The 18,033-nt window shown below is 37.8% G+C and overlaps 1 protein-coding gene across 1 annotated transcript in view; it reads right to left on the reverse strand.

The window, feature by feature from the left end:
- SLC49A4 (solute carrier family 49 member 4) overlaps positions 1–18,033 on the reverse strand; it is a 98,776-nt gene that overhangs the window by 16,170 nt on the left and 64,573 nt on the right. Inside the window, exon 8 of the mRNA XM_061167010.1 lies at positions 5,888–6,070. Coding sequence (XP_061022993.1) covers positions 5,888–6,070 — 183 coding nt within the window. The remainder of the gene's footprint in view (positions 1–5,887; positions 6,071–18,033) is intronic.

Here is an 18,033-nt window from a genome sequence, read left to right on the forward strand (position 1 = left end):
GTTCAGCTTCCTTCTATCCCGACCCCTCTGTCAGTCAGTTCTGAGGTTTTGGTGTAGAAGTGAGCAGTTTCTTGGCCCAAAGAATCTGGTGGTGGTGGTGGTGGAGGGTGGGTGGGGTGGTTAACTTCTCTAGTGTAATATCCATTCAGCAATTTCAATTTTTTAGAAAAGCCAAAAATGAAGGAAATATGTTTCCTAGTACATTTTTTCCTTTGGGCACTACTATACATTTTCTATTTTCCCTCTCTGTTTCTACAGAATGCTAGTACTGCCTTAATCTTCAAAAATCATCCAAAAGACTTCTATGCTGCTGCTTTACATTAATCCATAATTCATATGGCCAAAAGAGCAATTTATGCTCAGGAATGGAAATCAGAAAACCAACTGGTAAGAAAAGGTGCTATAACACTGTTCACAAAAGGAGCCTCCCTAACCTCTCCATTTCTACATTTTAAAAGTCAGACATGCTATTCTACAGCACGCAACAAAGATGTGTATTTCAATGGTATTTTTTTTGACACAAAGCTGGTTTCTGTTCCTTACTTGGATTGACTATAATCTAAATACTCAGAAAGGCTGTGATCTTTGGGATCTTGTCTGTATTCTAATATTCCCTGAAATGGCACACCCAGCATTTTCTGCTTTTATATTAGCCAGATGGCCTCTGGATTTCTGACGATAATTTTAACAGGCAAAAAGGAGCAGTGAAAAAATAAGAGAAAAAAAGCAGCAAAATAGAGACAACAACATAGCGTTTATATGAAAAGTGAGCATTTCTGACTTTAAGGTCAAATTTAAAATTTGCTTAAAGCAGTAGCTCAGGAAGTACAGCACTTGACAAGAAATCTACATCAAGGACATTTTCTAAACCTTAGAGACTGTATTTCATGGGAGCTAGAGTAACACACAAGTAACAACGATCAACTTGTCCTAGCTCTCCTTAAACCTAGAAATTGGTCAAATATTGCCAAAGCAGACCTTTATTTCATCAGCATTGTAAAACGATTCCTTCTACCGAGGTTTAAGATGAAATTCCTAAAAATAACTCGAAACTACTCTTCAGTGTCTTGGTTTGTTGGTTGATGTTCACTGCTGTGCACACCTCTCACTGAAAAGCCAAGTCCACTCTACAGTGAGTTCATCTGGCTTACCCAACTACCAGTGTTCTGAGAAATTATTGTTTAGAGAGAAGAAGGTCAGGGAGGAAAAATTCTGCATTTTCCATTGAAAACTATTCACATACACCACGGCTAAAGTGGCTCTGATGTGCAGGAAATGGCTTTGCTTAAAAGTTCGACTTGACTTGGCAGGAGTGACGTGAACTGTGGTTCTCTGAAGTCCAGGGTCATATGACATGATTAAACCAACAGAGTCCTTATCCAGCGAAACTGTCATTGTATCTTTTAAAGTGAGCACAGTTTTCCAACCTTCCTTCCCTTTGCCTTTCACTAGAGAGCATATAAATCCCTACTCCAAGGCTCGTGATTTGCTTCTACATTTCTGCTGGTTCTCGACCATCTCCTGTGCTGCAGCCTGAGGACCCTGTCAATTTACAAATTTACACAGTGAGACAGGTGCTATGTTTCAGGGCTCTGCACCAAATGCTGAGGCTCTGTTGGGACTGAACTAATTAGGATGAACCATTCTACTTTTCACCTCATCTTTCCCTGCAGTGATGCCACACTTTCAGTTTCTCCAACCTTCAACTTATTTGTCTGATTCCAAATAACTGGGAATAACACAGTTTCCAAAACCAGCCTTCTACTTACTTTGTTGATTTAGCCAAAATTATGATGATTTAACAAAACTGTCTCCACTGTATCTCAAGCGAACCAGCTGACACCATGATTTCACAGTTTAATACTCCCTTCACTCCACATTAATTACCCAATAGCTTTGACCATCACATTGCGTTATTTTTATTCTTAGATATAAAATTACTTCTCACTAGTATACACCTGTTGAACCTGTTCTCCTGGTAACCACCAGACAATACTCCCTCCTCAGCACACGATGCAGCCTCAAATTGATGGTCGGCTACTTCAAAATGAAAGACTGAGTTAAAAACCTTTAATGCTTTTAGCCAAAACTTGTTGCAGAGCTTCTAGAACAACAACAAAACCCAGACAATACAAACTACAGAACAAGCTACAAACTATAAAAATAGAGCATTAGAGTACATTTTAGAGCATATAAAGAATATAACAGCATTCTCAAATGGATTTTGTATGTGAAGTCATTAGGATAAAACATCACTGTGCTATCTGAAATAAGTCATTGAGATTTGCAAAGCAAATATTATAGAAAGCAACTCAGTTTTGCAAATACAATTATATTAAGGAGCAAGTAACTTTTTTTGAAAGTGACCCTGAAAAACCCAAGTCAGACAAACTCTAAGAAATGTTTGACAGGGTCCCAGGTTCCCAAAGCAGAATCAACAAAGGACAAGGGAAACTCTGACCTAGGGCTCCACGTAAGTCAAGTGGCATTGGTATAGAAGCCTGTGTGACATTCATCATCCATGATGGCAATGACCATAATCTGCAGGCGAATCAATACCAGAGCCTGTCTTGCCAGGCAAAGCACTCTAATGTGGTCATTTTGGGTTAGTCTGTATGGCTCTGAAAAGCCACATCTGATGTAGTCATCTACCAGATAGCACATGATGGGGAAACAAAAACTCTGGTCAGGAAGTTCAGTACTGCCTTGAGAACTGATCTGAAAAAACCACCGATCTTTATGATGATTAAAAATCAGACCCTCCAATCATGTATCTAATAGCTGAATTCTGACATATAACTAACTTCTGGGTGAGTTTTTCAAATTTAAAATGACTAAATTATGACATTCAAACACTGGTTCTAATGGAAGGGAATTTATCATATACAAAAGTTTAGGAAATAATTTTACATAATTTTTTTTCAGATTTGTCATTTCTGTATCATCACACCGAGGCTATAAGGCATGTTATATATGGGACTTCTGGGGCGGAGATCAACTAATCATAAGGGAAAGAATCTCAACAGAGTTTTCATATTTCTAATAACTTTTTAGCCTTAGAAAGTTGTGAGGTATGGGTTTGTGTGTATTCCTTACACACACTGAAAAAGAAGCATATAAAAAACATTTTTTAAAAAATAGAAGCCTAGATGTTTAAATTCCTTTCATCACCAGAAAGAAAAAAAAATTATCCAGAAGGAAAAAAAAAAATTTAGTGAGTGCCAGTCATGCCCTGGTCAAAGCTCTTTCACACTGATTTTCTCATTAACTCTAAAATGTCAAAACATACTGAGATTTTTTTTTGTCCTGAAAATCATCCTGTTTGATTAACTTTTATTTAAAGTTTTATTTTTCACAGTAGTCATGGAGTTTAGGCAGAAACCTTTAAGATCTACCTATACAGATATGCGTAAGAACATGTGATCAGAAACCAACCCAAAAGAGGGAAGCTTTTTTTCCCCCAGCTAAATAAACCCTTGATCATATCATGAGATAGGAATTAACAGAAATGGTGCTATTTCTAACACTGCCCGTGCCGAAGAAACATAAATGTCTGCTTGTATCTGGTCACCAAGAACCTACAAAAGGAGGAGTGAGCACTGACTGACATACAGATGCCTGTCTCCGTTGAACAAATCGGAAGCTGCCACATGCAGGAACCAGGAGAGTGGCGGAGATTCTCTGCTGGCTGAGCGCAATGGTAGGAATGCACTGGCCTCCTCCACAGTCAGACAGCGCAGGAGTGGTTCCTGCCTTAAACTGACCAATGAATACATGACTGTTATATTCTATAGGCCACATGCAGGAGGTCTATTAAGGGTAACATGATCTGGCATCTACTGTTGATGTTTTTAAATGCTGGGAAGACACAGCAATTTCCATTCCATAGTTGAAACCATGCATGCTCAGCCAGGCTGCAAGGATCACTCAGCCCACCTGTGTCTGTGAGCTGGAAAACCATTTCTAAGGGCAACAGCCATCTCTGTCAACAGCGACACTACTGAAGTGGGTTAAAGCTGACAACGTAATAACTGTTAGATGATTCCATTTAGAAAACTAACTGGAGGCAAAGACTTTACCCTGACACCTGGTGATGGCATTTCTTCTAATGGAAACACACGTTTCCAGGACAGTGAAGAGTGGTCTGACTTTATTAAGATCACTCTCTATCGAAAATATTACTGTCTTTCACAGGGCAAACCAAATGGATATCAGGTTTAGCAAAGATGAAAACTTCTTTTCCTGAATTACTGATCGACAGAAATGATCTAGTTTATTGTTAATTTTATTAAGAAATTAATATAGCATTTGGATGCTCTTCGCTGTGAGGTGAAAGTGCTCTGCCAAAAGCTGTCCAAAGCTCAGGGAGATTCTATTTCATCAGCTTTTAAAGTTTCAAAAACTTATTTTTGAGTCAAGGATGTTATTGTTGCTATTATTTCAATTACAAGACTGTAAGGATTCCTGAAAACAATTAGGTTTCTTGAAGTGTCACATTTCAGAGCATTTCTTATATTTGAGTCCTATGAATTAGATTCTTACATGTACAAATTACCCATATTTACTGGTATCTGATAAGTAGTTAAGAAAATAGCAACCAGAAAAAAAAAGGTGGTAATATTCATTTGTTTAAGATGAAATAAAATGGGACAGAAACCTAGTAAAAATTAATAAAATATTTATATTTATAACTCACAGGTACAAAATAAAAAATAAGAAGTATAGAAGTATAAAATAAGTATAAATCTTTATTTTTCACATGCCAAAAAGAAGCCTAGATAATTGGGCCCCGATTTTCTAAACCAGTGAGACAAAATCTGGACTGCAGAAAAGACAGTATCAGAGGAAGCCAAGCAACTTCAAAGCAGAGTCACTACAAAGCTGCCGACCCCAGCACCGTGGGGTCTGCCTTCAACAATGCCCAGTGAGCTTTGCAGCTGTCCCTGCAGCAGTTCCTCCCACCCCCTCCAAAGCTATTTCACTCTCTCCTTAGGCCCTTTCTCCACTGTCTTCCTACAAGCTCATCATAGATGAACTGGCTTCTAAGCAGAAAAGTTGGTGACATCAAGAAGGAACTCTCCCCGAGCAATGTGCCTGGCAGAGATGTCTGCTTCTAAGGCATGTACACTGGCTTCTCTCCACCTCCTTTGGTCCAAGGTGAACTCCTCCACGTGGGCTGAGGACCCTAATCCTTTCTTTTGTGAGGACCTCCCTCTTCTTCAAAGGCATACCCCTGGATTCTAACTTTAACCTTCTTTGCACACTATACCTGCACTGACAAATTTGGCAGCCACATGTAGCAATTCAATGTAAATTTAAATTAATCAAAATTAAATAAAATGAAAAACCCAGGTTGGTAGCTGCATTAGCTTCGTGGGGTTAGTGACTACTGTGTTGACAGCAGACAAAGAGCATCTCTGTAATCATAAAATGTTCACTGGACAAGCTGTCCTATACACTGGATCTGCTCTTTAAGTGGCCTCTCATTATCCATAAAGCTTTAAAGTACATATATATCCCTGACCTTAATTTTGACCTTATATTAAGACAGTAGAGTCAAAGTATTTTTTTTAAAGCAAGATATCAGTGGTTCTCAATGAGAAACAGCATGTTAGAATTACCTGGAGGGTTAGGTAGAAATGCTGGGCCCCTGTCCAAGTTAATTAAATCAGAAACTCCAGGTGTGTGCGAGGGGTTCCGGTACATTACATTAAGCTAGGATGCATTTCAGAAAAGCAACTGAAGATATTTTCTTTCATTGGCACATGAAAGCTCAAATAACGTGATTTGCCTTAGAACTCGTCACATAATTCTCTATACATCAGCACCACAGACCTCTCTACTAATGGACACATTTAGATAGTCAATGAAAAGTCAAATTTCTTACCTGTGTGATAAAATGTGAGAAAAAACAAAAGTACTCCCATGAACATATTACTTAAAAAAGTGACAACTCCACAAGTAATTCCTTCTGGAACTGGGTAGACAGTTTCCACAAAAAGCTCAAAAAATATAGGTATACTGCTATTCAGGAACACTCCCAGGAGAATACAGGAGGCGTACAATGTCACTAAAATAAAAACACAAACATTTCAGTTTCACAGGAGTGGCAGTGAGTCATATCAGATGGATTTTCTGGTGTCTCTTTCCTGAATATTAACTCTGGAATTTTACCTCTTCTTAGAGACAGCTGATGAAGTTGGACAAAGCTTCACACATCTGTCAGCTCTTTGCTCAGGTTTTGGGGAGTATATAGGAAAAGGTTTTATGGCTGGATGATTACCAGTTTATTTCCTTTATCTTTTTGGTGGATTACTCCAAAGCACAAAAACAATTTTAACTGTTACAATTTAAAGGGTTCTTCCCTCTGAGTTACACTCCTGGCATATGGAGGGACAGACAAAATATAGCAACTTAACACAAAATCTAGACTCATTCTGTAATTTTCAAAAAAACTTAAAATCTAAGAAAAGATGTAAGCGACATTAATTACTCCTGAAAATTACATATTTTAAGACTGTTTAATAACAGCCTTCAAGCACAAAATGAAAGTTATCTACTATGTAATTCCTGGAGAAACACTTAAAATAGAAATAGTCCTCAATTTTAGAATGAGTTTCAGGTCAAGAGTTTTTTTTAAAAATACATGACTTTTTTAGAACATAGAAAAAAAAAATTTCACCTAGAAATGTGTAATTAATAGTGGCTGGGATCCCAGATTAGCCTATAAATAGTCTATGAACTCAATCTATAGTGAAAATTTTGAAAAAGGCCACTGCTCTTATTCTTAGAGGAATGGTTAGAGAAATGTGCCCCACTCCAAATAATTATATTAATGCAACTGTCTGCATACAAATCTTCAATAATGTTAATTTGAAGGTGAATACAGAATCAATGCGGAGAGGGCAATGGCACCCCACTCCAGTACTCTTGCCTGGAAAATCCCATGGATGGAGGAGCCTGGTAGGCTGCAGTCCATGGGGTTGCTAAGAGTCGGACATGACTTCACTTTCACTTTTCACTTTCATGCACTGGAGAAGGAAATGGCAACCCACTCCAGTGTTCTTGCCTGGAGAATCCCAGGCATGGGAAAGCCTGGTGGGCTGCCGTCTATGGGGTCACACAGAGTCAGACACGACTGAAGCGACTTAGCAGCAGCAGCAGCACAGAAACAATGGGCTTTCTTGGTAGCTGGTCAGTGAAGAATCTGCCTGCAGTGCAGTAGACATGGGTTCGATCCCTGGGTTGGGAAGATCCCCTGGAGAAGGAAATGGCAACCCCTTCCAGTATTTTTGCCTGGAAAATCCTATGGACAGAGGAGACTGGTGGGCTATAGTCCACAGTGTCACAGGAGTCAGAAATGACTTAGTGACTAAACCACAGAATCAGTGAGGAAAGAAAGATATCCTATTTAGAAACCTAAAACATCTCCCATTGGACTAATAAGTATATCATGTCCACTGATGATAGTGAGTAGCAATTATTTTAACCTTAAAGTTACCAGGAAAATATTTTTAATAAAAATATTTGTTAAGAAAAAAATTTCTATTGAGGAACAGAAGAAAGTGAGGGAATTACTCTAAATCTGTTATGTGTTATTCATAGAACTATATCAAATTACCAGAATTTACCATACCCAATTGCAATCATTAATAATCCCTAAAACTGTTGGAGAAGTTAAGAAAAAAAAAACAAACAAACTGCATCCACTGTTTCCTAACAGCATTTCTCTAATTAATCTCAACTCACACTTCCTCCTCCAGTTATACTGTGGCCTTTCAGAACTATAAGATATTTTGCACATTCTACTATCACAAATAGTTGGTGATTACTTTGACTTTCTTTGATTAGAAGACACATGGAAATAGAGGACAAAAGGATGATAGTGAATAAAGGACACATTGCTGGCTAAAGTGATGACCACATTGGACACAGGATTAAATGGGAAGCATCTAATAGATACAATCAGTCCAGTTCAGTTCAGTCGCTCGGTTGTGTCCGACTCTTTGCGACCCCATGAATCGCAGCACGCCAGGCCTCCCTGTCCATCACCAATAGATACAATAAACATATTTAAAATGCAATTTTAATGCAATTTTCAAGAGTTTCTTAAAACCCAACACCTCACACTTATTGTATGTTTGCTGGACATAGATTACACAAACACAAATCAACAACACATTCTCCTTACACATCACTCATTAGTGTACATTAGGAAATCTAGAGATGGAGTATCACTGGTAGCTTTATAGAGGTGTATTGTATCTAAAAAACACTTTATACTAATTTATGGTAAGTCATGGTAATCAGAGCAGAGACCACTACTGACCCCAAAACAAATAAGCCTAGATGGTAAAGATGATAAAACAGTGAATACAGCACAGAGAACTATATTCAATGTCCTATGATAAGCCATAATGGAAAAGAAGATTAAAAAAAGAATGCATCTATATTTATAACTGAATCACTTTGCTGTACAGCAGAAATTAACACAACACTGTAAATAAACTATATTTCAATAAAAAATAAATACAATGATAAAACACTGAAATAAGTGATAAGAAAAAGCAAATGCTTAAGAACCAAGTGCTACTTCTAAGAGTTCACAAACCACTAATGGAATTAGCTGTTTTTAGAAAATATGTTTAAAAAAATAATCCCTTTGACATTTATATTTCTGAAGGAAATATACCCTCACATGTAATTTGTAATCAGGAAAATTAAAGTGTGATAACTGAAAAGCATAATCTGCACATAATAAAATAATTGCATGTTGGAAAAGAAAGAATGATAAGGTAAGAATGAGGACACATTGAAAGGGGGCTGTCAGTATGGAGTCTTGAAAAGGGATTTGATTTTACTGATTTTTATCAAGCACAGTGTGGGAAAAACAAAAGAGGCATGAGATGTCTCAGAAAAGTAGAGGCTGGTAAAGCAAGGAATCCTGTCTGAAAACCACTGTGAATGAAACTGTAAACAGGTCATCTCCTAGTGGGTAATCTGGGAACATCTACCAAATAATGCACTTACTCTTTGATTCAGAAATTCCACTTCTAGAAATTTATCCTACAGCTATGCAGTACATGTATATACAGAACATTCACTGCAATATCATTTGTAGTATGAAAAGATTAAAAACTAGCCTGATGTCCACCAATTGTGAGTTGGTCGTTTAAAAATTTATCAAACATCCAAACAAAGGTATCCTACGCAACCATTAAAAATGAAACAACTGTATTTGCTGATGGTAATGACAGCAAAAATATATAAATGAAAAAAGTACAGAAAAGTGTAAGGTATACACACACATACACACACTTGTTTATAAATGTATAGAATTTTCTGGGAAATACCTAAGAAACTGACATTCAGGGTTGCCTCTAGAGAGGGAAATTGGGGGCCACAGGATGGTAGACATTTTTCACTGTATACCCTTTTCTGCTTTTTTGAACTTAGTTTTTACTATGTGTCTATTTTACCTATTTAATAAAATAAAAAGAGAAATGTCATTGTAAACTAATTCACTGGCAGCTGATCCAACCCACTTTATACAGTTTTGTTAGCTCCCTGACTCAGAAATCGTTATCAGTGTGAGAGCTGACTCACACCTGATGTCTACATCCAGGAGCCATATAATCCAGCCTTGGTCCAGGATCCTTGACATAAATATTCCACCTCATTTATTAAAATTCTTGTTATATGTAGGATAAGTGGGCTAAGACTGTTGATATAACTCAGAGGCCAGAAATTTTTAAAAAACCAAGTATGTTCATTCAATTCTCTCATTCTCAGTGTTTGCTTCTTGAATTACTATTAAAATGATGACCACAAGATTGCTTTATGCTAACTGGATTTGCTGAAATCACTTGTTATTGTAGAAATTAAAGAATCAAAATAATTTACACAGGAAAGGGTTAAATTAAGATCTTCATAATCAGAATGAGGGAAAACTATCTGTGTTAGGGTTGATTTAATATTCTCCCCAGTATTCTGGAACATGTACAAAGTAAAAGCTGATTATTATGAGTCTGAATTTGACTTCCATTTGAATTCTCAGTTTAGAGTCTGATACAGTATCTTTACACACTAGTTTGGCAGATCCAGTGGGTGAAAGTCATCTATTAAAAGTCAGGCAGATAAGATAATTTGCTGTTCATCAGAGGGTTCAAACTACATGATCATTAAATATTTCCATGACTTTCTATAGTACTGATACTAAAATTAAAATAAACTGCCTTTCAATTAAAAAGTCAAGGTAATTTAGTAGAACAAAACCACAATGCTGATGCACAATTTTCCTCCAAAAAGCTAATAAAATTTCATAGGCCATAATTTACATTGCCAAAAACAAAGACCTGTGTACCACCAAATACACTTAAATGGATGTTTTTCAAGAACACGAAGATCATAAACCTGAAAGAACTCTTCTCTCCACCCATTTCCAATGACAAACTAAATTACTAGACTTTTGGGAAAGTAAAACTATGTGTGAATACATTTTTATTAGTCAAGACAGTCAAACCTTAGGTGATTAGCAGTTATAAAACAAATCATAAAATTTCAGAGAAGAACTATTCCTATGAAACATTTAATAAGATTCTCAAGATATCATCAAAAACAATAACAACTTCAAATCTTGGATTTATATAATTTTTGAAACACCTTTTAAAACTGCTTTTAAATATACTGTCATATTTGACCATCCTATTAACTCTTCGAGGCAGGTAAAATAAGATAAAGTAACTGAAGTTCTGAGAGTCAAAATGATTCTTTACAGAATGAGCCACCAGAGAGGCCCAATGTTAGGTTAGCAGGATTACTAACAATAGTATAATTAAATCTACAGAATCAAGTGTACTTCCCACCAAGCCACTGTATCAGACTGAAAAAAGTAGTTCTTCAAAAAAAAAAAAAAGATAAAAAAAAAAAGTAGTTCTTCTTTTATTTCTTTTATCCAATGGTACTGACACAAAAGGAATGCTTCTCAAATCTGTATTCCACACAAAAAGCTGGAAGTAACTGCACAGAAGACAGATAACAGAATCAAAAATGGAGCACCAAAAGGTTACAGACGAAAACAAAGAACTTTAATCATGATAAATGTAAAATGGGCTCAAGAATTATTGCTTAGGTATAAAAAAGGGAAAACTTAGCTTAAGCTATCTGCAAAATCATTTATCAAGTGCCTTGTATATGCAAGCAGCTATGCTGGAACAGTAAATAGGACACTAACCTCAAATCATTCCTAATCTAAAGGAAAATAACAGACACCTATGGGCTCAGCAGTCATTTATACACACATCATTAAGATAATTCTACTTCATTGTCTCTAAAAGAAGCAAAAAAGGCACGGGGAGACCACAGCCTCCTACCATTAGGTACCAAGTGCAGCCGTGGACAGAGGAGCCTGGTGGGCTCCAGTCTATAGGATCACAAAAGAGTTGGACACGACTAAAAAGACTAAACAACAACAAAAGCAGCAGGGAAAGTGCTAAATTCTAGTAATACTGTTTAAGGAGGGTCCTGACAAGCTATGGTAGGTTTAGAAGACAGTGACTAAGCTAGCTAGTGGCATGGAATCCATGTATGAGGAAAGGTTATGAGAATTGGGGAATGTTTAGATTAACGGCTAATGGAGACATGACTGGTATCTTCAAGTGTTCTGAGAGCTGCTAATGGAAGTGGAATGTGGCCAAGTTGCTCTGTGGGAGATGTGTTGCTCCAAATGAGTTACAGATTGATAGGAAGAAAATTTCCTAGGATCCAGAGCTAACTAACAAGGGAGGTTTTCAAGCAGCTAATGCAACTCAGTACCAGAAAAATGATCCAATCAAAAAGTGGGCAGAAGACCTAAACAGACATTTCTCCAAAGAACACATACCAGTAGATAATAAACACATGAAAAGATGCTCAACATACCTCATTATTAGAGAACTGCAAATCAAAACTACAATGAGATATTACTTCACACTGGTCAGAATGGCCATCATCAAAAAAAAAAAAAATCTGCAACCAATAAAAGCTAGAGAGAGTGTGGAGAAAAGGGAACCTTTTTGCAAAAGGTTGGTGGGAATATAAATTGATACAGCCACTATGGAGGACAGCATGGAGATTCCTTAAAAAACTAGGAATAAAACTATCATCTGACCCAACAATCCCACCATTGGGCATATACCCTGAGAAAATCATAAATGAAAAAGACACATGGACCCCAATGTTCACTGCAGCACTATTTACAATAGCTAGAACACGGAAGCAACGTGGACGTCCACTGACAGATGAATGGATGAAGAAGCTGTGGTACATATATATATACAGTGGAATATTACTCAGCCATAATAAGGAATGCATTTGAGCCAGTTCTAATGAGGTAGATGGACATAGAGTCTACTATAGAGAGTAAATATACGGCACAGGAGCGCAGCCGAGAGGAGCTACCCTGCACTGAGGGCAGGGGCGGTGGCCGAGAGGAGCTACCCCGCATCAGAGGTAAGGAGCAGCGGCTGCGCTTTGCTGGAGCAGCCGTGAAGAGAGACCCCACGTCCAAGGTAAGAGAAACCCAAGTAAGACAGTAGGCACTGAGAGAGGGGATCAGAGGGCAGACAGACTGAAACTACAATCACAGACAACTATCCAATCTGACCACACGGACCACAGCCTTGTCTAACTCAATGAAACTAAGCCATGCCGTGTGGGGCCACCAAAGACAGCTGGGTCATGGTGGAGAGGTCTGACAGAACGTGGTCCACTGGAGAAGGGAATGGCAAGCCACCTCAGTATTCTTGCCTTGAGAACCCCATGAACAGTATGAAAAGGCAAAAAGATAGGACACTGAGGATGAACTCCCCCAGGTCAGTAGGTGCCCAATATGTTACTGGAGATCAGTGGAGAAATAACTCCAGAAAGAATGAAGGGATGGAGCCAAAGCAAAAACAATACCCAGTTGTGAATGGGACTGGTGATGGAAGCAGGTTTCAATGCTATAAAGAGAAATATTGCAAAGGAACCTGGGATGTTAGGTCCATGAATCAAGACAAATTGGAAGTGGTCAAACAGGAGATGACAAGAGTGAATATCAACATTCTAGGAATCAGTGAACTAAAATGGACTGGAATGGATGAATTTAACTCAGATGACTGTTATATCTACTACTGTGGGCAGGAATCCCTTGGAAGAAATGGAGTAGCCATCATAATCAACAAAAGAGTCTGAAATGCAATACTTGGATGCAATCTCAAAAACGACAGAATGATCTCTGTTCGTTTCCAAGGCAAATCATTCAGTATCACGGTAATCCAAGTCTATGCCCTGACCAGTAACGCTGAAGAAGCTGAAGTTGAACAGTTCTATGAAGACCTACAAGACCTTCTAGAATTAACACCCAAAAAAGATGTCCTTTTCATTATAGGGGACTGGAATGCAAAAGTAGGAAGTCAAGAAACACCTGGAGTAACAGGCAAATTTGACCTTGGAGTACAGAATGAAGCAGGGCAAAGGTTAATAGAGTTCTGCCAAGAGAATGCACTGGTCATAAAAAACATCCTCTTCCAACAACACAAGAGAAGACTCTACACATGGACATCACCAGATGGTCAACACCAAAATGAGACTGATTACATTCTTTGCAGGCAAAGATGGAGAAGCTCTAAACAATCAGCAAAAACAAGACTGGGAGCTGACTGTGGCTCAGATCATGAACTCCTAATTGCCAAATTCAGACTTAAATTGAAGAAAGTGGAGAAAACCACTAGACCATTCAGGTATGACCTAAATCAAATCCCTTACGATTATACAGTAGAAGCGACAAATAGATTCAGGGGACTAGATCTGATAGACAGAGTGCCTGATGAACTATGGATGGAGGTTTGTGACAGTGTACAGGAGACAGGAATCAAGACTATCCCCAAGAAGAAGATATGCAAAAAAGCAATGGTTGTTTGAGGAGGCCTTACAAATAGCTGTGATAAGAAGGGAAGCGAAAAGTAAAGGAGCAAAGAAAAGATATACCCATTTGAATGCAGAGTTCCAAAGAATAGCAAGGAGAGATAAGAAAGCCTTCCTCAGTAATCAATGCAAAGAAATAGAGGAAAACAATAGAATGGGAAAGACTAGAGATCTTTTCAAGAAAATTAGAGATACCAAGGGAACATTTCATGCAAAGATGGGCACAATAAAGGACAGAAATGGTATGGACCTAACAGAAGCAGAAGATATTAAAAGAGGTGGCAAGAATACACAGAAGAACTGTACAAAGAAGATATACATGACCCAGATAATCACGATGGTGTGATCACTCACCTGGAGCCAGACATCCCTGAATGTGAAGTCAAGTGGGCCTTAGGAAGCATCACTACAAACAAAACTAGTGGAGGTGATGGAATACCAGTTGAGCTATTTCAAATCCTAAAAGATGATGCTATGAAAGTGCTGCACTCAATATGCCAGCAAATTTGGAAAACTCAGCAGTGGCCCCAGGATTGGAAGAGGTCAGCTTTCATTCCAATCCCAAAGAAAGGCAATGCCAAAGAATGCTCAAACTACTGCACAATTGCACTCATATCACACGCTAGTAAAGTAATGCTTAAAATTCTCCAAGTCAGGCTTTAGCAATACATGAACCGTGAACTTCCAGATATTTAAGCCAGTTTTAGAAAAGGCAGAGGAACCAAAGATCAAATTGCCAACACCCGCTGGATCATCAAAAAAGCAAGAGAGTTCCAGAAAAACATATATTTCTGCTTTATTGACTATGCCAAAGCCTTTGACTGTGTGGATCACAATAAACTGTGGAAAATTCTGAAAGAGATGGGAATACCAGACCACCTGATTTGCCTCTTGAGAAACCTGTATGCAGGTCAGGAAGCAACAGTTAGAACTGGACATGGAACAACAGACTGGTTCCAAATAGGAAAAGGAGTATGTCAAGGCTGTATATTGTCACCCTACTTATTTAACTTATATGCAGAGTACATCATGAGAAATGCTGGGTTGGAGGAAGCACAAGCTGGAATCAAGATTGCCAGGAGAAATATCAATAACCTCAGATATGTAGATGACACCACCCTTATGGCAGAAATGAAGAAGAACTAAAGAACCTCTTGATGAAAGTGAAAGAGGAGAGTGAAAAAGTTGGCTTAAAGCTCAACATTCAGAAAACTAAGATCATGGCATCTGGTCCCATCACTTCATGGCAAATAGATGGGGAAACAGTGGCAACAGTGGCTGACTTTATTTTTCTGGGCTCCAAAATCACTGCAGATGGTGATTGCAGCCATGAAATTAAAAGATGCTTACTCCTTGGAAGGAAAGTTATGACCAACCTAGACAGAATATTAAAAAGCAGAGACATTACTTTGCCAACAAAGGTCCGTCTAGTCAAGGCTATGGTTTGTCCAGTGGTTATGTATGGATGTGAGAGTTGGACTATAAAGAAAGCTGAGCGCCAAAGAATTGATGCTTTTGAACTGTGGTGTTGGAGAAGACTCTTGAGAGTCCCTTGGACTGCAAGGAGATCCAGTCCATCCTAAAGGAGATCAGTCCTGGGTGTTCACTGGAAGGACTGATGTTGAAGCTGAAACTCCAATACTTTGGCCATCTGATGTGAAGAGCTGACTCATTGGAAAAGACCCTGATGCTGGGAAAGATTGAGGGCAGGAGGAGAAGGGGATGACAGAGGATGAGATGGTTGTATGGCATCACCGACTAGGTGGACATGGGTTTGGGTGATCTCCGGGAGTTGGTGATGGACAAGGAGGCCTGGTGTGCTGCGGTTCATGGAGTCACAAAAGAGTCGGACACGACTGAGCGACTGAACTGAACTGATACAGAGTCAAATAAATCAGAAAGAGAAAAATAACTATCATATATTAACACACATATATGGAATCTAGAAAGATGGTACTGACGAACCTATCTGCAGGGCAGCAATGGAGGCACAGACATAGAGAACAGACTCGTTGACACAGTGGGGGGAAGGAGAGGGTGAGATGAATGGAGAGCGTGGCATGGAAACATATACACTATCACATGTAAAACTGGTAGCCAGTGGGAATTTGCTGTCTGACTCGGGGAGCTCAGACTGGTGCTCTGTGACAACCTAGACGGGTGCGATGGGGTGGAGGTGGGAGGGAGGTTCAAGAAGGAGGGGACATATGTATACCTATGGCTGATTCATGTTGATGTATGGCAGAAACCAACACAACACTGTAATTATCCTTCAATTAAAAGTACATTTTTTAAAAGGGAGGTTTTCATTAACGTTGTGGTCATATGAACATATATCTGGGTTGTAATGGAAGAGCTCATTTATTGAATAAGTTAGGTCAGATGATGACTAAGGTTCATTTAAGCAGATCAATAACACATTTAGATACATGTAGGTGGAAAGCTTAACTAGGATATTAAAAACAAAATCTTAAAGGTGCTTCATAGAGGATAATAACAGAAATTTTTTTACAGTTTTATTAAGAAGCATTATAAATATGAAATAAGGATTATAAAATAACAATATTTTTATCATAAATTATTTTAAGGATTAGAATCAAGAAATTTCCCTAAAGAATAGGTTTATTAACATTAATACACTTTATTGGATAAATTTTTAATATTGTGCATATGGACTGAATTTTTATTTCATGATAAAAGTTAGGAAACTTAACTAGGAATTATTATAGATTAGACCTTTATTAAAATACTTATAAAAACTAAAACTTGACATTGCAAGTGAAAATACTCCTTTTAGAAATAAAGATATATATGTAAAGACAAATGGTAAACATTCAAAAGTTTGCTAACTACTGTTCCTCATACATTTTGAGCATATTGAATATATAGAATACATATGTATGTTTATATATACACATTTCTATATCACTGAACTGTGCCTTTCAACTCAGCCTCACATTTTCTTCCAAAAAATGACTGCTGTGGCCTTAATGACTTATCACTAATTTAAACATGCAATACATGAAAGGGCTTCAAAAGAGGAGGCGGCATATTTTGCTGCAGTATTCATTCATGGTGATGGTTTTCTTTCTGCATGTTATTAATTTGTGTGTGTCTCTCGTTTAGACCCTTTGTTGGCAGAATTCAGTCCTATAAAGACTAACTGTTATGTTTACAGTCCATTATGGCTGGAAAGCATAGTTATTATCTTGCAGAAATGAAGCACACTAATAATAATAATCCTCTATTAATAATAATAACTAATAATCCTCTGAAAAAGTGGGCCCAGAGTAGACTGGTTGGGAAATGAGACAACCTAAGTTGAGGTTTATCAGCAACTTTTAAGATTCCAAAGAATGATGTTGGTCCTGCAGAAGGCAATGTACTATTAAATCATGGAACACTTACCATCTGGTCAAACCCTCCACCTTCAAGAAACACAGGTTCTACCCGAAGACTTGTTTCCCTTGAAAATCTCCATGGATGAACATTACAAGACCTTCTTCAGTAAGAAGCATTTCGCTGAGCCTTTCATAAATCCATTCTCATCTTTTAATCCCTGTTCTATTTTTGCCCCTTAATCAGTCACCAACATGAGTAATTCACTTTTAGTTCATAAAACTGAAAATAATAATTCACTACTTAGCCTTCTTTCTTTAAAGCTTAAAATCTTTAATTTCCTTAATAATGTGCATTTCTTTAATTATGCTCATCACCCTTGTCTGAGTTTTCTCATTTCCCCTCATTTTTGGGCAAGTTTGTTTTTATCTCTTTGCATGCTATTAAAATGGGACATAATTATCTTAACAAAGGTAAAATGCATGAAAATACATTAAGAGGATTACTCTCTAGTCTATACATTTCACATGATTTTCAATACAAACAAATACATTTCCTTTCTTCAATTACCATTTGATGTCAGCTTTTAGTGGGCTATCACCCTCAAGGGGTTTCTGTCTAGCTAATCATCTCCCCCTTATGCCCCCCTACCCATTATCACCACCTCGGCATTCTAGTAACTTGCATTAAAGAACTTCTCCCAAAGCATCTTCTGTTAAACAGTTAAAGTACATTGTTTCAACAAACTCA

Source organism: Dama dama, chromosome 19, assembly GCF_033118175.1.
Source record: "Dama dama isolate Ldn47 chromosome 19, ASM3311817v1, whole genome shotgun sequence".
NCBI classification, from domain to species: Eukaryota; Metazoa; Chordata; class Mammalia; order Artiodactyla; family Cervidae; genus Dama; species Dama dama.